At 40.9% G+C, this 20,305-nt stretch overlaps 2 protein-coding genes across 4 annotated transcripts; both read left to right on the forward strand.

Moving 5' to 3' along the window:
• Positions 1 to 746: 746 nt before the first annotated feature.
• Positions 747 to 9,754, forward strand: LOC145917160 (uncharacterized). 2 transcript variants are annotated; one of them, XM_083002928.1, is made up of 23 exons: positions 747 to 848; positions 1,847 to 1,988; positions 2,222 to 2,307; positions 2,812 to 3,028; positions 3,295 to 3,528; positions 3,689 to 3,829; positions 3,896 to 4,019; positions 4,179 to 4,356; positions 4,504 to 4,632; positions 4,826 to 4,933; positions 4,997 to 5,134; positions 5,269 to 5,437; positions 5,564 to 5,697; positions 6,138 to 6,288; positions 6,510 to 6,679; positions 7,111 to 7,248; positions 7,431 to 7,550; positions 7,720 to 7,857; positions 8,056 to 8,286; positions 8,370 to 8,486; positions 8,566 to 8,704; positions 8,833 to 8,905; positions 9,367 to 9,754. In XM_083002928.1, exons 1-23 carry the CDS (start codon positions 761 to 763, stop codon positions 9,520 to 9,522), a joined length of 3,321 nt encoding a protein of 1,106 aa, XP_082859054.1. In that variant the 5' UTR covers positions 747 to 760; the 3' UTR covers positions 9,523 to 9,754. The 2 variants fall into 2 exon arrangements, with proteins under 2 accessions (XP_082859054.1, XP_082859056.1); XM_083002930.1 differs by lacking the exon at positions 8,833 to 8,905.
• A 2,353-nt stretch (positions 9,755 to 12,107) lies between these two features.
• Positions 12,108 to 19,529, forward strand: LOC145917186 (uncharacterized). Of its 2 annotated transcripts, none has more exons than XM_083002931.1 (22): positions 12,108 to 12,175; positions 12,413 to 12,554; positions 12,859 to 12,944; positions 13,233 to 13,449; positions 13,735 to 13,968; positions 14,134 to 14,274; positions 14,349 to 14,472; positions 14,596 to 14,785; positions 14,844 to 14,969; positions 15,029 to 15,133; positions 15,259 to 15,396; positions 15,466 to 15,637; positions 15,827 to 15,960; positions 16,310 to 16,457; positions 16,556 to 16,725; positions 16,988 to 17,131; positions 17,310 to 17,426; positions 17,644 to 17,781; positions 18,096 to 18,320; positions 18,518 to 18,775; positions 18,900 to 19,011; positions 19,140 to 19,529. In XM_083002931.1, the coding sequence occupies exons 1-22, from the start codon at positions 12,115 to 12,117 to the stop codon at positions 19,258 to 19,260; spliced, it is 3,303 nt and encodes a 1,100-aa protein (XP_082859057.1). In that variant the 5' UTR covers positions 12,108 to 12,114; the 3' UTR covers positions 19,261 to 19,529. The 2 variants fall into 2 exon arrangements, with proteins under 2 accessions (XP_082859057.1, XP_082859058.1); XM_083002932.1 differs by having other exon boundaries at positions 18,662 to 18,775.
• The last annotated feature ends 776 nt before the right edge of the window (positions 19,530 to 20,305 follow it).

A 20,305-nucleotide genomic window follows, 5' to 3' on the forward strand; every position in this document is an offset into this window, starting at 1 on the left:
AATTAATGAGAACAGAAAAGTATCAGCTTATATAAAGCAAACATTGCTCAAGTGTTTGACGTTTTTATCCAAAACGACAGACCTTAATTTGAAATATTTAAGATTTTTGTTTCTTTGTCAATCCAACATGTCAATATTACCAGTCTTCCCGACTATAAGTCGTGTTTCCGTGACGTAACAAAGACATATTGTACATGTAATAATTATACGGATAGTTGAGAGGCGGGAGGAGCGAGAAGAAAGGTAACAATTAACAACATTCCAGAACGCAAGCTAACAATCAAAAAACCGCAACATCCTTTCATTACAGAGAAATTGTAGTTAGTTCAGAACCAACTTTTGGTCGCTCTCAGTTCTCAGGCAAAAATGCGCAGGAAAATTAACAAAATTTTGAACTTTCTGTTTTCAATGAGCGAAAAGAAAGTTCCCGAAAATTGTTGAAAATCTCGGCATGTTTTTTTTTCTGTCGAAACAAACAAAATATTTTTCGTTTGGATTGTTAAGATTCGAGTATTTCAAGCACCCTTGTTTGGGTGTGACGTCACAGTTCTTGCTCCAGACGTTCGAAACTTGTTTCAAGTGCTCTGCAACGCGTTTGTGGGTGACAATGCTGTCTGTGAAGTGACAATATATGAACAAACTATCTGACAAGAGGTTGATTCGAAGGCCGGTGGGAAATTACAACATTCCACAATTTATTATTCTAGAACTCAAAATCGAGCGCGAATCTTTTTGTTTCAGTCACGATTTAGGTGAAGTCATGATATCTCGGCTGTGTGTTGTATGTTTGCTTGTAACATGTTTTGTCGACAAGATTTCAACGCAACAAGAACTCAACAACCAACAAGGTGAGGATGAAATAAGTGTTGAATTGTTGCGTGAAATTATACCGCGGTATCGTGTTGCTAATGTCTGTTTGTAAATTCTCTTTGTTTGAACGAAAACAATGTAACCAGAGGTTGGTTATTAACCAGTGGTTGGTTATTAACCAGTGGTTGGTCACTAACCACACAAAACATTTATTCAACCATTCCTCAAATCGTGAACTAATGAACAGTTGAATTCATGTTTGATAATTTTCACAACTAAGAATTTATTTTGATAAAAGTTTTGATGCTGTCGCTACGGATGTTTGTCCCTGATAATCTGGATTTAAACAAAAAGATCACATGAGGCTTGAGGCGGTGTGAACATAATTACCAAAGTTTACAAAAGACCGAACGTCAGACCAACACGAAAAACTTGTTCCAAACCAACAATTAAAGGATTAGAAAGACGAAGTTTTACAAAAAGCGGAAAACAAACTTCTCCCGTCGCAAACGTTTTTCGTCACACCGATTCGTCCGATTCTCACATACGCGTTTGATCGATTGTTACGACATAGTTAGAGTTAAATAGTGGTAGAATTTGACAGTTATTGAGGCAGGTTTCGCGTTTATATCGAACGCGAGATGCTAGGGCGGAAATTGGGAGGTAATAAGGCGGTGCAAGGTAACTTGGAGCCACTCGCCTTGGGGCAAAACTCCCTCGGATATTTTCAACCTTGCCGTCGCTGACCACACGGGAGGGGGGGGACCTTCCCATACTTTCTGATACCGACCGTTCATCACAATGTTATATCTCAAACTTTCAGTAAATATTCCCCGCTCTCATCTGATGTGTACTTAACTTTACGTAACGACCCATGTAAGTTACCGACACAAACCACAACAGATTAATGATTAAACTTGGAAAGTTGCACCCATTGTTGTGAAACCGAATAACCGTTCTACGGCCAATTGTGACGTTGTGTTTCATTATGATTTTTGTTTTGGGAAAAATTATATTTTTTTGTGAAATATTCTAGAATGTATTGACGGGCCAAGCACGTGGTACACCGGGACGAGGAACGTGACGTCATCAGGGATTACATGTCAGCGATGGGACGTCAACTATCCCCAAAAACCGAAGCAAACCCCCAGAGATGGGGGCCATCATAACTTCTGCCGGTGAGAGGGGATATTTTCACAACGATTCATTTGTTGAAATTTCCACTGGAATGTTTTGTTTCTGTGGAGAAACCGTGTTTGTTCTCTTCAGCATAATCCGGTGCTTTCCGAACAATTAACTCGCTGCTTGCTACTGAATAACAAGCACGACATTCGTGTGACCTTGTAATCACTTCAACTATGCACGTGCTTGTTTTAATATGCACCCTGCAATACATGTTGTTTATTCCTAGGAACCCTGACGGCGACCTCCGGGGAACTTGGTGTTACACAACCGACCCAACGAAGCGATGGGAGTACTGTAACATCACAAAGTGTCGTAAGTTTACATGAAGTAGTTTGGGAAAAGTATAAATTATGCTGGGCTGATATCTCACATAGCTGCACGAACATTTTGTCACTGAAAACATTTTCTTGCCTCCATCAGCTGTAAGTATTGATTGAACGAGAATCGTATGTCATATGTCAATGGCCGCCATTTTGAATATGGTTCACATCATGATGTAAATTTCGTTTCCATTTCAACATTTTCAAAGCAGGCACCTGGTAAAATACAACCACGCCCAAACCTCACGAACACGCATCAGCGCAAAGGTTTTCATGCGCAAAGAAACGTGCTTTTCACCAAGAATAATCCGGGTTAATTGTGCGTTACGCGACATGCGTTACGCGACGTGTCGCCACATTTCCGTGTCCGCGCACTTTTGTCGATTTAATCACAACCTATTGTCGAATACCTCCGCGGTCCAGCATTGTCTCCTACAAATCATTTCACTGGCAAAACAATGTCTGCTGTGACGTAAACACTGACGTATGTTAACAGCTGATGATTCGATCGTGGTTTGGACGAACCATGATTCGAAGAATGGGGGTGCTCACATCCTTTCAGTGAAAGCCGACCCCGAGATCGTGAAGCAACAAACCGACACAGCGGGAATCTTCAACGTGGCTGTATTGGTCGCATCGAACCAAACTAAGACGGAATTCTGGGCTCTTACAGCTGATTACAACCGACAGATGATTTTCTTTACAGATTATATGTGAGTTAAACACAGCAGTCTGGAACATATTTGTTCGATTCTCATTAATTGCTTCTTCCTGGTAATTGTGGAAACCACAACTTTAATGTCGTTACTGCGAAACGATTATTATTTTGTCACTGACATGCATTTATACGTCATAATGAACAAACGCTTCCACATGTCTCTTTGTCAGTTTTCTATAACTAAAAGTTGCGTAAACCCTCAAATAATCCGTACATCCAATCAATGAACGACACGTCATCACAAATTCGCTCTCACCTCAGGTCTGAGTACATCGGAGTGAGATATCTTGAGCACGGTCTTACCGTCCAGTACTTAAGTGGAATGGCGCATGGCATTGAGAATATGGCTTACGATTGGAGGACTGGGAACTTATACTGGACCGACTCGGAGTTCAAATGGATCATGGCCGTCGACCGAACTTTCACCTTCTACACACCAGTGTATCGCACTAACGGGGATCCACCCTACGCCATCGCACTCCATGCCAAACAAAGGTAAAACGCCCTCTCGTGGCCCGATGTGTCAACTTTGTGTTTCAAGCGGTGTCGAAGCATTCATGTTTTGTCGAAATAACTTTCGAAAGTATTTCCTGACGAGTTTTCCGATGAAATAAAGAGGGAGAAAAGTTCAATTATTTTATTTCCAAAATTGCAGAAAACTATTTTTCTCGATTTACCAAACAACCGGCTCCATGATCGTCACTACCGACTTGGCTGGACAAGGAAAAAGAATTCTATTCCAGAACCCATACGTGTATGACGTCACAGGACTCACAATCGACTACACTGACGATAGGTATTGTTACGTCAAATTGGCAGTTATTGTCTAGTTCGTGTTACGGAACGTTCTCATTGTTTTAAGGTTGTACTGGACGGATTTTACTGGTTACGGGGGAATGGTTGTCAGCAGTAAGTTGGACGGAACTAACAAAACCCAACATCACTACAGAGGAGGGGCTATTTATTGGGGAATCACCGCATATCTGGTAAGTTTTGTGGGGAAACACCACCACAATCCATTCACAAGTTGCATCGTATTTCTACGTCATTTCTAAGGAAAGTTATACAGTGTCACGTGATAGTTACATCATCATGCAATGCATTGATGCTTTGATAACAATGATACAAAGGCGACTTCTTTGCAGGATTACTTGTATGTGACGGATGTCCATGCAAGGTACAGCACCACGGGAGACAAGCATTACTCTGTATGGGTGATCAACAAACAACCCCACCTCGATAACGTGTTCAGATACACTCTGGAGGGCAAACCACGTGGCATCTCGATCATCAGCAAAAATGAGGACAGATCGTTTGACGTTGGTGAGTCGGGGGTGTTCATTAATTCCGTTAAGTTCAGAGAATTTTAGTAAACCTTAAACACATTGAGTAAACTCACAGCAGACACATTCAAATACATCCAGAATCACAAAATTTATGAATGAATACTAAGTTCTACGTTTCATTTAGTTCCAAGTCTGGGTGAATGCATCAACCAGCCAGCGTGCGACCACATTTGCCTTCCCAGGATCAACGCCACGCGTGAGTGCAGGTGTTCCCTCGGTTACAAGAAGGTCGGAGACACAAGATGTGTTGCAAGTGAGTGGGCGGTTGTGCACGAAACCATTTGAAACGATGATAAATTGTGGTTGGCGCTTTGTGATTTCCTCTTAAGTGGAATCAAGTAGTGCCAGTAATTTCTCGGGCGTTACTTAAAAACAATAAGAAATATAATGTGTTGCTAGTAACAATGGAACACATGAACTTATGTAATTGATGATTTTCCCTGCAGACGTCACCCAAGACAATTTCCTTCTCGTCGCCGATTCCGGCCAAGGAAAAGTTTTCCAAATTCCATTCAACATTACAAGTCCCGACCAATACAGCGTCGTCCCACTACGTAAGCAGGTTCACGTCACCGTTATGATGACGTCACTTTAAAATGGCACGTTTGCGTTTCTAGGCAACACAAGAAAGATATCTAACATCGCGTTCGACGCGAAGACGCGAAACGTTCTTTGGTCAGACAAGAGAATTCAATCCATCAAGAAATCAGGGATGGATGGGAGCAGAGTTTACACACTCACCGACAACGAACACGGTAAGATTGTGACGTAACAATCAACATGAATATATGTGTGACGTCACACATTCTCATATTGTGACTGGTGAATGAAGCAGTATTAACTATCACCAAACCTTACAGGGTTTAAAACCATATATTTTCTCCCAAAGCGTTGAGCATGGCGGTGGATCACCGACAGGGGAATGTTTATTACGTGGATGAAGACACACAGACGATCTCAGTGATGACAAACGACGGATCTCGTAGAAGAGAACTACACGAAGCCGGCAACATCACAAGGAGCAACATCAAGAAAGTTGCCCTCGACCCGAAAAACAAGTTAGTATTCTTTGTCTCATGAGATACTTATTGGGAAGACAGATAATTTAAACAATGTTATGAATGAAAGATAAATAGTGGTCGACAAACCATAGTTCAGTCGTCTAACTTGAAACTGTATTGAAGCATGTTGTATTGGACTGATGCTGGTCCATCTGATGGGAAAGGGAGTGTTTGGAGGATGATGTTGGATGGAAGTAAGAAGGAGGCTGTTTACACCAACCTCAACTCACCACAAGGAATCGCCATAGATTACCAAAGTATGTAGGAATGATGTGTGTGAGTGTTGGGGGCGGGGTTAATAATATCGCGGCAAAAGAATATTGTTGTAGACATTAATTCGCCCGTGCTTAACATCATGTCATGGAACCAATATTATAAAAAAGGGAGTGTTTGGTTTTAAAACTGAAACTTTCCGACGTAGTCATGGATCGTCTATGCATATTCACTTAAACAATAGAAGGTGGCAGCATTGCAGATGCACAAGTTGCACCCTCACTTATAAACACAAAATCTCGCATTTTAGCCCAGGGTGTTATAGCGGTAAGTCTAATCAGCGCCATCAAATGCTAAGTCTGTTTATATTGTTCACAATCTTCAAGGGGTTTCATGAAGTAAATATCCAGTACACGACGAACTGCTGTGATAACTGAAGCCAAAACATTGAAAGTCACGCAACTAACATTTGTAATATTGGCAGGAAACAGTTTGTTCGTCTGCGAGGCAAAGACAGCCATGGTATATGAGAAGAAATTGAAGAGCCTTAAAACGATTTCCAACACATCTCACTTGACAGCCCAACAATTTGACCTTGCCGGACACATCACAAGATTATCTTTTTTTATTGGAGAGTGAGTAAAACATGAACCAATGTGAGGATGTTAAAGTGAATCATTCGCTTGCCGGTCGACAACGGGGTCACCAATTTCAAGTCATTTACTGTAGACAAGTTTTGTGCAAAACAATTTGCTGGTTTTGGTTACTGTTGGACAAAGTAGCATTTTGGGAAAATCGAAAATTAGATCAGAATTCCCCCCCCCAGCTGAAAGTGAGTATTTTCCTTATCTTTCAGCATTGCGGTTCGGACGAATGTTTTGTTCTTCGTCGATACAAAAACCAACAAAGTGGAGTCAATTGACCTCACGTCCGGACCAGCGTCGCTCAAACAATTCGGACCTGCAGAGTTTTACCGAGCAACCTCTCTCGCAGTCTACAGCTCAACTTATTATACAACTTATCTACGTAAGAGAGGACAAATTATTGTTTTCACACAAGAAATATGTTTGACACCAGCATGATTGACACCAGCATGGTTGTTGACACCAGTATGGTTGTTGACACCGGTATGGTTGTTGACACCGGTATGGTTGTTAACACCAGTATGGTTGTTGACACCAGTGTGGTTGACACCAGCATGGTTGACACCAGCATGGTTGACACCAGCATGGTTGACACAAGTATGGTTGTTGACACCAGTATGGTTGTTGACACCAGTATGGTTGTTGACACCAGTATGGTTGTTGACACCAGTATGGTTGTTGACACCAGTATGGATGTTGACACCAGTATGGTTGACACCAGCATGGTTGTCGACACCAGCATGGTTGACACCAGTATGGTTGACACCAGCATAATAAGGCGGTTTACGTTTAATTTTTCTTTTAATATTCCAGAACCGATCGCTGATCCCTGCGCGATTCGTACGAGAGCTTGCAGCGACATTTGCGTCCCAAGTTCGCCAACAACTTCCAGGTGTTTGTGTGAAAAGGGTTCCATTAAGTTGGGAACTGCTTGCTACAAAACCTCAACAGGTCAGTTCATGTTGGATCAGTAGCGAAATGTTCAACAGCATTTCCCAGCAATTAAAATGATTGCAAGCTGGAATTTCGGGTTAATCGCCTTTTTCTCGTTGTTAAGACCGGTTTAAAAACTCACCCATGGAGCGAACAAGTTTAAATCCGTTCAACGTCAAACATTCATAATTTTGCTGCAGGGAATCCACCCACATACCAAGAAGGGAGCTGTTCCATTGACAAAACTTACTCCCTCCTTCCATGCTTTGAAGCTGCCGAAGTCACGTGGTCAGATCCGATATGGACCGATGACGTCACACGTAAGAAACATGTTTCGAGCTAACTTTGATCTCGCAAAGTTTCCCAGTTAAGTTGGGAAGGTGATGTAGCAAGTTGAACACCCTCATGCAGAACCTCCCCACCTTCATTTCCTCCTACAAGTTAACACACAGTAACAACCTTAACAAACCTAACCATGTGTTTGTGCAGCTCAATCGAGTTTGACCTTGACACGACCTCCCTGGAAGTCTCCCGCCAATTTTACCGTCGGAAATTACGTATTTTCTTACACTGCAACCGATCAAAACAAAAACACGGCAAGATGCACCTTTAACATCCGTGTCACAGGTAGGACTGTTACGTCACAATGCACATTGCTGGAAAGTGTTTTAAATAATGCGATGAACAAAATACTAATTGTTATAAAGTAGTTCGACATGCCTGTCCCCATAATTAATTCACTTGCATCTACGCAAGGGAATACACAGCGACAACGTCACTTTTCTAATGTAATAATTCCAAAATATTACAATTGCCATTCCATAGCGACCTCGTGTGGCAATCCACCGATGATGCCAACCGATCTGGTGATTTCGGGGAGATCCCCTTGCAACCATAACTACGGAGCTGAATACGTAGTGAAGTGCGTCGATGGAACAATGGAAATGGCGTTCCAGAACACGACAAGCGACACTTTTACAAATGTTTGCATGAAAGACGGGAACTGGATTATAAAGAATTTTGCTTCCGCTAGATGTCAGCCTAAACCCGCCACGGGTAAGTGTAGAAACCTAGTGAACCGGAACAAACATACAATACATTACTAACAACAACAAATATAACAATGGCATTGGGTTTAGCGACAACAACAAGTACACCTACAGTAACAACAAGCACACCTAAAACAACAACAACTGGTACAGACAAACAACAACCAAATACAAAGAAAATCCACACACTTTCAACACAAGTAACAGGTAAGTTATTTATCACAAAACTCTACTCACAAAGGGTTTTCAGTGAGTTTTCCACGAGTAAAAAAACCATTATTTGCAGAATCCAACACAAAGGCGCCACCTGACGACAACCCAGTGGCATCGGCAGGAACCGCTGGATTGAAGCCAGGTCCAATCGCCGCAATTGCTGTCATGGCAATTCTTCTCGTCATCATCATCGTCGCCGTCATCATTGTGACGTAAGTACTGCTTGTGTGACGTCGGCGCTTAGTGACATAATACATTTGAGTTTAGTTGTAAGACAAGTGGCCACAAGGGTCACTTGATGCAGCAAATAACTAAAGTTAACCACAAATAACTGCAACAGAATGCACCGCCGCGGGTCGCCATGGTTACAGAAGATGAACATTCCCAGATTTTGGCGCTCTAAAGACGACACGGTTGACTTACAAGCTAATGACGCCAATAATCATTACAGCGTTATGTAACAGACACCTCTCTTGTGTCGTCATAATGCAAACGCGCATTTCCTTTGTTATGTCACAGCAACGTAACGCTAGATTGTTGGCGTTTCGCTTTTATTTCTCGCAAAATCTTAAAGTGGTTTGAAGCGTGGATTGCCCGCTGACGTCACTTACGCTTTCAGCACGTGACTTTCTTTTTATGTTGCAATATCAATTGCGTGTTGATATTCATCCGCGCTTTGCTCCGGTGACCTCCCCTCACCCCCTGCTTCAGCGCTTGCACGAAACTCAGGGAGATCCCCGCTTTGCTTGCTTTACCCCCCTTAACCCCCCCTCGCCGCTTGCTTTTTTGGAATTTAACCCAAGTTATTCAAACCACTTTGGGAGGCGTGAGGGAAAGTCCCACGAGCTGAGCTGAAATCTTTTCTCCAATCCAGGATTCGCAACCGACCGGCGTGGAAGGTGGCAAGATTCACAATCCCCATCATATGGAAGAGAAAAACAGAGGAAACCCCTCCGTCCGAAAACCCTTACTCGGTCATGTCCTAGATGACGTCACCGACACTGTTGCGTCATACCGGGTTCAGTGTTGATGTCACAAAACCTCTAAATACCTCAGACTGGTTGAGATTAATCTTACTCTCGGGGAATCACCGGAGCAAGTTGTGTTTTTTTCTTGCGTCGATTATGACGACATCGCTATGCACGTGAGTGCAGTGGAGCGTGTCGGTGTTTTGCCAAAACTTCGATAAAAACATTCACGTGTCTTTATACGATATTTCTTGTGTATTTGTCGCCACTTAATACATATGGTATTTTTTGTCACGTGGTTTCAACGGATGAGAGCAAAGTAATTTACTGGAAAAGTTGCTAGTTTAAATACCCGCAAATTACCGGGTATGTGGAGGAAGTAACAGGTGCCCATTAGTATCACATTACGATGCTTGAAGGGAACCGAACAGTGAAAATAATCAGTTTGCTGAGTGTAATAAGATTAACGTCTTCCGCCCAACTCCACAAACAAGTTTCTCAAACATTCCGAATCGCAACAAAACTCATCAATTCTGTCGCAATTTTTACGCCACAATTCAAAACTTTGTTGCTATTATGACGTCATTTCCGAGTTTGTTGATAATTAGCGGTCCGCTTCCCCCACACGTCGCCGACTAAAGATTAATTGCATTGTGACGTAACAATGAAACAGCACTTCTCAGTCACAAGAAACATGATTTTTGCAACAAGCAGGAAACAAATCCCCCCCCCTGGTTTTGTCGCAAATTAAAACTTTGAATCCACCAACAAACCTAATCAACATTAGTCGGGAAGTATTTATGAGTTTGGCCTCAAACATTGAAATCGTGTTAAACAAGAAGGAAGAGACCGTGAATTGATTGGGAAGAGTTTGAACATTACACGAGGACTTAAACAAATGTTAAGGGGAGTTTTCCTTAGGGAGGAAATTCCGGCCATCAAAGGAAAAAATCTTCAGCATTTTTTTCACACAGTTAAACTGAGGCTTCCTTCAATCACGATTTATCGCTAAACCTCAAAAACCATTTCCGCTTTTCACCACGCACCAATGTTACGTCACAATCCCATGAATTAACAGAAGAATAATTCGTGATTTCCTTGCCGAGAAAATCTTTTTGTTTCTGGGCGCGGACGAATATCAGCTGAGTGGAGTTGGGAGTTTAGCGAAACTTCTTTGTTGGTTTTGTTTCGTTAACTTCAGATTATTGATTTAAATACAAACAAAACTTAGAAACAGAAGTTCATGTTGAAAACAGCTTGCGTTAACTCTCACGCATTCTCTGCTATAACCATTACAGATGTAGTTCACAGCCTACTTGAAAAGGCCGTAAAAATCCAGGTAAACACAGACTGACCGGATTATGACAAATCGAGGGCACTTGACATTGACTTAACCGGTTTTAACCGAGCAGTGGTTGTTCTAATCCAGCATGCAAACACAGTTAGCGCCCATAGGCAGGTTATGCTGTGCATCTGATGACATGCAAGATGCCGCAACAGAACTCAATACCTCCTGACATCATAATTTTATATCTCGTAAATTATTAAAGTTCCGCGTTGTGGTACAGGTGTAGTTTATACCCATGTTGACATGATCGCTCAGAGTTTGGTTAATAGAAGGCCTTCAGCTGCCTCATGTCGAGGTTTAGAAGTTTAGCTGCACCCTGCGGGTTTCCAACCACGAGTAGTTTGTGATTGAGACGGCGACAAGAAGGTTTGCTTAGCATTCAAAATTTTAAGTCTGGTATTATTCTGATAACAACACGTGTGCTGCGGTCGAAATCAGGTGCAGTTTGGGTTGAAATAAGAGAACAGGGAAGTTTTTTGGGAGCTTGTGTTAATTATTATAAAGTCTCTCGGTTTCATAAAAATAGTTGTGAAAATAAGGTTTGTGTTGTTATTTTATCGGCGTTTAAATAATTGATGTTGAGAAGATGAAGTGAAATGTCAGGTTATTCTACTGACAGAAACTCCGTATTTTCATTTTAAATTGTTGCTGCCACATGTTTTGTTTTTAATGCATTGTACGTATCAACAACGCGTAAATATCAATACATGCATCTTAATGTGCAGCAAATACATTGGAAATTGCAAGCTAAACGTATAGGCACGGTTATGTGCGTAGGCAGCCTAAAAAACTTCTTATCTAAGCACATTTAAGGCCGTCAACTTGTCAACATTATATTACTAAAATAGATTCCAGACAGGTCTGTGTGAGTCATGTCATCTCAAATACGTCACAATTACTATAATACCGGTTTATGACGTGACAGAGGTTTGTTAATAGATTGTTGAGGTGTGGTTTAAAGTGGGTTCAAGGAAAAATATTTGGTTCCCTGTTGTCACTTTTTAAACGGAATCAAAATTCAATCTTGAATGCAAATATTATGCAAATTAGTAGTTACATCCCCTCAACTGCGCCCATTAATTATGGTCTGAGTTTGAGTGAAATCGAGACACAAACTACAGCCGATTGTTAAACTCTTCCAACCCGACGAGGTCACGTGTCTGTTGGTGACGTCACTATCTGACCAGACAACTTCGTACCCGCCGAGCTAACCAGAGCAATGTTTACGTTTTGGAACTACTTTAAATTAGAAAGTTCCACAATCCGACCCTACTTTAAGGTTTAACATGATTTAGTTTCAGACAGAATGAGTTTAAATGTTGTATTATTGTTAGCGACAATCTGTCTCGGTGTTTTCGCTGACCCAGGTAAGACGTCACAATTACGTCATTGATTATGTTAGTTTTGTGCAACAATTAATCTGGTAAAGTTTATGCTGTTTTAATATTTTACGATAAACGTAGATATTTCAAGTTGTAAGTTTTGAGTTTTGGGTGTTTTCAATTAAACGCGATCAAAAGTGTGGAAAACGCGCAGCGCTTGAAACGATTCCACGAAACCTAAACGAAATATTTCCACAATATTTAGTCTGTAATATTCGACAGAATGTCTGGACGGTCCATCAGTCTGGTACAGAGGCAACCAAAGCACAACCAACAAAGGATACACATGTCAAAGATGGGATGTAACTTCACCTCACACACCCAAGTACACACCAGCTGATGGAGGACATCACAACTTCTGCAGGTAAAGTAGTCGTTTATGTCCACAATAGGTTAATGTCTGAAATGGGTGTATGTCAGTAATAGGTTCACGTGTACAAAATTGAAATATTTAGTTTTTAAAACGTTTTGGGTCAACAACGCTATAACAAAAAAAAAGTGTTCGTGAAAATTGAATAAATGTAAACAAACACCACCTTCCTGTACCAGAAATGAAACGTTTTTTTCCACGTGTTTTTGCCTCGTTTCGATTTCTATATTTGGATCTCAGACCTGGCTTCGAACCCCCAACCTTCGTACTTCGCCAGTAAATGTTATGTGTTAAACAGGAACCCGGACCATGACATAACAGGAACTTGGTGTTACACAACCAACTCAAGCAAGAAATGGGATTACTGCAACATCACAAAGTGCCGTAAGTCAACGTCACACAGTCATGACAATGCGTGATTGTGGTTTTATAATAATAGATTCTTTAAATCGGTTTGTTAAGTGATTCAGGAAGTCGGATGACCTAGAAAAATTGCTGACTCATAGTAAACATGCATAATCCCCCCAAAAGAAAGGTTGCAACTTTGTAAGTTTTACACATAAATTACAACATCAACGTTCTCCAATTCCAAGAAATCAACAATGGGAAAGCCCACAAAACAACACAAATATATTAGAAATATGTACAACAACAAATAACCGCTATTTTCAGCTGACGATTCGTTGGTGATTTGGACGAACGTGAATCGGTTGAACGCGACAACCCAACTCTATTCGCTTCCGGCCGACCCGGAAATCGTTCGAAGAAGTTCGTCATCTTCCAAAATTTCTGTCGATGTTTTTGTCGCCTCCAACCCAAGCGCCAACGCCGAGTTCTGGGCCGTGACATCGGATTATGCATCTAAGAAAGTGTTTTTTGCCGACTACAGGTAACGGTTAAGCACCCTTGCCATACAATGAGTATCCATGGAGCAACAAAAGATTGATTTATTCCAAGATATAGATTTTCAGTCTTCCTCCAAATAAAGTCTCTTTGAAAAGGAAATTTGGTGTTGTACCTTTTAAACCAAAAATCAAATATTTTCCCCACTAAGTTCACACCGAATCATGATGATAAGTCCATCTTTTAAACATGTTTCTTGCATCAATTTTTCCAACACAATCTACATCAAGGATGACGTCACCATGACGGAAGCTTTTCTTTTTCCGCACAGAACTCGATACCTTGGAGTTTACGACCAAGTTAAGAATAAGACAACGACTTACTTGGAAGGAATGGGGCATGGGATAGAGATGATGGCTTACGACTGGGAGAACCAGAACCTTTACCTCAGCGATTCCTCCCTTAAGTGGATTCTGGTCACAGATAAAACATTCCAATATTATTCCCCAGTTTATAAATCCGACCCGGACCCCACGTACGGTCTCGCCGTCCACGCCAGGAGAAGGTGACAGAACAAACATAGAAATATAATGCGGTCATGTTGCATTCACTGATGAAAAAAACAAGTTATGTGAAAAAGAACTCATTTGTCGTTCCATTAAGAAACAAATATTTGTCGCCCATACGACTGTTTCGTGATTCAAGAGTTTTTTTTTCAAATATTTTTCAGATACTTGTTTTTCTCCTCCTACAAATCACGAGGCTCAAAAATTATCCGAACCGACTTGGCGGGAAAAAACAAAACTATTCTATATCAGTATCCGGATGTTTATGACGTCACAGGGTTAACTGTTGATTACGCCGATGAAAAGTGAGTTCCAGAACAACTTTATTCAAACGTAACAACTGTAAAGCATGTTGTCGACAAATACCTACCCCTCATAGGATTTACTGGACAGACTTCACCGGTCATGGGAGTTTAATCATGAGCGCAAACTTTGACGGAACCAACAAAACACAGAAATATTACAGTGGCTCCTCTATTTTCTGGGGGATCGCTTCGTACAACGTAAATATTAACATGCTTAGTATGAAAGCTTAGACGTAGAACAATAGGAAATAAGTGTTTGTTTGTAAGCGGGGGGATTTAAAGCTGGAAATATTTTCCAAATCCTACATCTATCATCCCTAGAGCCTTCTGTACGTCACCGATGTCCACCGTCGTATCGACCACACGGGGGCGCTGTACTACCACCTGTGGTGGATCCCCAAAGCCAGGAACCAAAAGGGACGTCTCAACATAGGGAATTACCGACTGAAAGGGAAGCCCCGTGGTGTTACAGTGATGGCGGCACAAACTGAGCAATCACTACTCGACCCAGGTACGGAGTTCACCCAACCCACGTGTGTTGGAAACTTAATGCTGAGGATTCTTTGCAGTTTTGCCAAACGCCTGTAATTCTCCACCCTACTGTCAACAAATCTGCATCCCGCGGGACAACTCAACGAGACAATGCCTTTGTTCCCTTGGTTATGCCAAACAAGGAGATACACAATGCGTCACAAGTAACAACTATGACGTAATAATGCTGATGTTCTTGTTTTAAGGCGTACTTTGTTTGCAGAGAACGTGGGCGACAAGTACATGCTGATCGCCGACGCCGGACAGGGGAAGGTGTTCCGGGTGTCGCTGGATAACTCCACTTCAAACTACACAGTGCTGGAAATAGGTGAGGTTTCTTGTGGCTCTGCATCAATAAGGGTGAAGATTAACTTTAAGTCCAACACATGACGGGGAACCACCGTCAATGTCACGGTTGAAAGTCATGCTTCACTAAACACATTGTTGTTCCAGCTCAACAATCCAAAGTGACGTACATGACAAACGACGCTGGCGGTAACTTTATTTTCTGGTCCGACAAATCCCAGCAAACCATTTTCAAAACATTGAATAGCGGAGCTGTTGCAAGACAGCTTGTCACCGGTGTTCACGGTTAGTTGATTACGTCATAATTCAAATAAGAATTTGTGACGTAAGTTGTTAAACGTCATGATACTTCAGCTCGATTTCTGGCGTTCGAACCGCTGGACGAGAATCTGTTCTACATCGATGACGACACACAGTATATCGCGTACGCTGACGCAAATACAGGTGACGTCACGACGATAATGAAACCGGCGAACGGGACTTTGATCCCGAGTCTGAGACAATTGACCCTCGATCTCCAGGAGAAGTAAGAATTTAGAACAATCTCGCTCACACACAAATACAGTCAATGATATGACGAAACCATGCACAATAATAAACATACGTTCTACATGACGTCATCAGCTGTTACGTATTCCTATAAATTTAATTCCTTCTTGCCCTTAAGTTTGTGCAAGTTTTTATATGATATCCAGCCCGTATTGTTACGTAACAGGAAGGTTTACTGGACAGACACTCAATCCCTCAACGACAACGGTCAGATATGGCGGATGAACTATGATGGTTCAAGCAAGGAATTGGTTTTCAAAAGTCTCAACTGGCCGCACGGAATAACTATTGACCAAAAAAGTAAGAATTTATCCGCGAATGACGAATTAACATCGATTTGATCGAATGAAAAGTTCAAAGAATTTTTACGTTTTGATAATTTCCAGTAAGTTCACTTGTTATAAAACCTTCAAAACCTGTATGACATTAAGCCGCCATCAGAAAATCTTGTGATTTGTGCACGTCACACAATCACGATGTTCCAGAAATAAATCAGGCGTAAGAAAGATGTCTGCTCCACAATCGATTGACGCAAAATGTTGGACAAAATATTCGCACTGGACGCCATGGAATGGTTTTAGAGTTGGAAATTAAAATTAATCAATTGACACAAAAACAAGGTCAAATCCAAGGTCAATGTACTTTACAGATCGCACTCTTTATTTCACCGAATCGAAAGACTCCGAGATCTACGCCGTCCCACTTTCGTCACTCGTCAACGTCACAGGGTTAATCCCCTCTACTAGGAAAGTATACAAACTCTCGGGTCCGAAGAGGAGGCAGGGAATAATCACTGAGTAAGAAACTTCATATCTCATTCAGGAGAAATCATCTCTGTGATATTTCGTAATGGATTCGTGACCGAAATTAACAAACCCTGTATATTTCCGTTTAGTGTTCAAGTTATGAACGGGATGATATACTTCAACGATCGCACAACAAACTACATGGAGGTCATTGACCCTACAGTCAGTAACCCAGGGGCGTCCCCTTTTGGCCCCAGGGAGTTTTACCGCATCCGAAGCATGGTGTACCACGACACAAGTTACTACCTCACATACATAAGTAAGTTATAACACAGGGATGAATAAACTCATAAAATTGTAACTTTGAAACAACCAAAAACTCCAGGCCAGGGGCTGGCAAGGCGAACAAAAAAACACTTGATTGAATATTGCCGCGAAAATCCTGTAATTGTGTTGTGTTCACAAACTTTCAATGGCACATTCCAAACGCGGCAAAAACTTATTATTTTTTAGCATTTTTGAAAAAAAACTTTGCAAGTTTCGTTAAGTTTAATGTAAACAAATATTAATATTGTTTCCAGGCAGATTGGGACGACCTTGCGCGACCAAAGGTTGCTCGAAGAACTGCGTGGCACTGACACGTGGCACAGCCAAGTGCATGTGTCAAGATGGGTTCAGATATGTCACACCAAGTCTCTGTGTTGATGACGGAATGGAAACAGTTGGTGAGTTTAAATTCAAGCTTACGTCACACTTATTGCACACACGTCAGGAATTGTACATCCTGCGCATGGCACTGAAAGTTCGTCGAAACCAACACCAACCAACTGGAAAAAATTTCCTAACATTCATCAAACCTCTATTACGTGAAATAATGCCTACTGTGACGTATGAATTGCACAGATCACCCGCCTACGTATGGTGTCACGTGCCCAATCAGCCAAACTCGAACGCTTCCACCATGCGCAAACTCTTCTCTGTTCTCATGGGCGGCTCCTGCTTGGACGGACGATAACACAGGTATTACACTAAAACGTCCTAATATTGACAACATTGCATTGTTGCAGCTTTAATTCCTGCAATCGTCCACATTTTAATTCCTTTACGTAAGGAAAAAGTTATCATGTAAATATACCAACATAATTTCAGAGCTCTCACAGTTTACTTAACGTTACTTGGACAATATGTTCCGAAAAGTACTTTTGTGTCTCAGTTAAAAAATTTTTTTCCTCTAAAGCCCCATCAAATTTGAACTTGACTTCCCCACCAATTTCATCCCCTGCAAGACTCGGTCCAGGGTACCACGAGCTTAGTTACACAGCCACAGACAACGGAGGAAATGTCGGACATTGCACATTTGCTTTCACTGTTACAAGTAAGTGATTCACACTAACATTAAGTCTCACATGAGATGAGTGAATAATTTTTACCGCAATAATCCTGCTGGTTACTTATTTTCCCTAACCCAGGACTTTGCGGTAAATCCGTAAACAAGTGAATTCGCGAACAAATCATCAGCATTTAAATCGATCCGCCTTATGATGTCATAGGCGCGTTGTTCCAATCGTTTCTTTTCCCCTCCAACTCAATCCCCAAACGCGCCCCAGCACAAACCCGATGCAATATATTTCGTCCAAACCACAATGAAAAGGCGACATTTTACGATAAACCAAAACTTATTGTTTGCAGAAACTCAGTGTCGACCGAGGCAGCAACTTGGGACAAACTTCATCGAAACTGTGACAATTTGCGGGGACAACGGACCTGAGTACAATGTCACGTGTTTGTCCCCGAACGAACAAGTTCGATACGGAGCACAGACGGCTGATTTCCTCACAAACCGATGTTTCGGCAGTGGAGAATGGATGTACCCCAACCTTAACGGAATCCAGTGCGTGGCCGTCACCACCACAAGTAAGTTCAACGCATGCTTAAGACTGGGTGGAGTGACTTTTTACTGCATTGGTGACAATGTAAATTCAGTTCCAGTTTAAAAGTTTTTTTCTGTCAAATGGTTTAAAACATAATGGTGGAAATTACAATAAAAATACAATTGACGTCACATTGCATCACCGTCTCTGCCCAGTCTTGGAGAATGCGTTTTGTTTTAGCTACAACAACAACAACTGTACCAACCACAACAACAACTGCACCAACCACAACAACAACTACAACACCAACTACAACAGTGGCACCAACAACAACTACTCGTAGAGTAACAACAAGTCCAGCTACTGTAGTCACTGCATCTATAGGTACAACAACAAAGTCAACCACAACAAATAAAGGACAGCCAACACCAGCAAAATCGTCAACAACACCAACAACTACTTCTAAAACTTCTACAACTGCTGGTGTACCTGTAAAAGGTTGGATGCTACAAATACTATTTTACACTAATTGTTTAATATTTAAAGAATGGTCTTTCAAAACGAGGAGAAAACTTACCGACATTTTCTGTGAAACAATAAATAATAAATAACTTCATTAAAGGTCCACAAAAATCTCCAAGTTCTCCACATCAGCTCAGTGGAGGAGCAACAGCTGGAATAGTCATCATTGCAATTGTCTTTGTTATTGTGGTGGTGTTCCTTGTCATACAATAGTAAGTTTTTCCTTTCCTTATTGTTTAAACAAACAGCTCTATTTTGACAAGAAATACTAAAGATAAAAACAATGGAAAGTTTACATTAAAGTGTTTTTTGGGGTATTTAACATGTGCCATTCTTTCAGTATTCGCAACGGAAAGCGTGGTGTTGGAATGATAATCCCAGTTTTCTGGAAGCCAAAAGAAGACACAGTAAACCTACAGAATGACACAGATGATGGAGTTCACCACTATTCAGTCCTTTGAAATAACAACTAAACATTATGGTTTTTATTTTAATGACATCATTTTTACATTATGAGAGGTCAGATTGTTTGAAATATACTTTCAAAACTGTAATATATTGTGTAGTATATGGCCCTCTGTTTGTTACTTCAAGCCTGTTTGTTAGCCTTAGACAATTGCTGCCAAGTGTCTTTCAATACTCCTTGTATATTTTTCATTTTGATGTCAAACTTATTTGTCTCTTTGTCTATATATCATGTGTAATAAATATATTCTTAAGAATGATAAAACTTTGGGTGCTTCTTTGGTCCAAAAACGGGGGAAAATTAACTATTGAAAAATAGTCACACGAAGTTTTATTTTTTTTCCATGCATATAAAAAGGTTACCTAAATATTTGTCTGAGATATTTATTACCTAAATACAAAACAAGATCTTTTGCGGTTTTAGTTTTCAGCACCAAGACAAATTTTGGCGCTAAAACAATCGATATTTGTCACGCATGATGAGATCTATATATCTCCAATACCTCCAAAATCCAACACGTAGCTTTGGTTGTCGAACTCAAAATTCAGTTTACGAATGCAATTAAAATCTTATAAAGGTTTAAAACGACAATGATGATATTTGTCGCGGTATTAAAAGGTGAAGTTCATGAGATTTAAACGCTTTCAAACTTGTAATGTCGGATGCGGAGTTTGCTTTTTATTGAAACAAGATACTGGCAGGTTTTAAATTTATTTTAAAAAGCGAAGTGTTTTTAAGCGAATATTTCAGCTTATTCATAGAATAGTAAAACAGTATTCTATGGCTTATTTAAAGATTTTGGATATGTTTTAGTATTCAAAGCGTGTATGCGTTCCGTTAAAGTTTTGATACGTTTTGTTCTGGAATTTGTTGCAGGTCAGGTTCGGACATTTTAGGAAAAAAACGTTCTTTTTTCGAAGTTGTTGTGTTTTTATTTGGTGTTTGTTAATCTGTCATTTCATTTGCTGTCAATGGTTATGAGTTATCTGACCCGTTTGTTAATATTTGTTATCTGATAGATAGAACTGCAACTGTTGATA

Source organism: Ascidia mentula, chromosome 1, assembly GCF_947561715.1.
Source record: "Ascidia mentula chromosome 1, kaAscMent1.1, whole genome shotgun sequence".
Lineage (NCBI taxonomy): Eukaryota > Metazoa > Chordata > Ascidiacea > Phlebobranchia > Ascidiidae > Ascidia > Ascidia mentula.

What these genes read in the sequence shown, in the direction of transcription:
- LOC145917186 (XM_083002931.1), top strand. Translation starts at nt 12,115, where the DNA reads ATGAGTTTAAATGTTGTATTATTGTTAGCGACAATCTGTCTCGGTGTT. An exon ending in CGGTGTTTTCGCTGACCCAG is followed by an intron (nt 12,176 to 12,412) that starts GTAAGACGTCAC and finishes AATATTCGACAG; the next exon opens with AATGTCTGGACGGTCCATCA. An exon ending in AGGCAGGGAATAATCACTGA is followed by an intron (nt 16,458 to 16,555) that starts GTAAGAAACTTC and finishes ATTTCCGTTTAG; the next exon opens with TGTTCAAGTTATGAACGGGA.
- LOC145917160 (XM_083002928.1), top strand. Translation starts at nt 761, where the DNA reads ATGATATCTCGGCTGTGTGTTGTATGTTTGCTTGTAACATGTTTTGTC. An exon ending in ATACAGCGTCGTCCCACTAC is followed by an intron (nt 4,934 to 4,996) that starts GTAAGCAGGTTC and finishes TTGCGTTTCTAG; the next exon opens with GCAACACAAGAAAGATATCT. An exon ending in CTTTAACATCCGTGTCACAG is followed by an intron (nt 7,858 to 8,055) that starts GTAGGACTGTTA and finishes GCCATTCCATAG; the next exon opens with CGACCTCGTGTGGCAATCCA.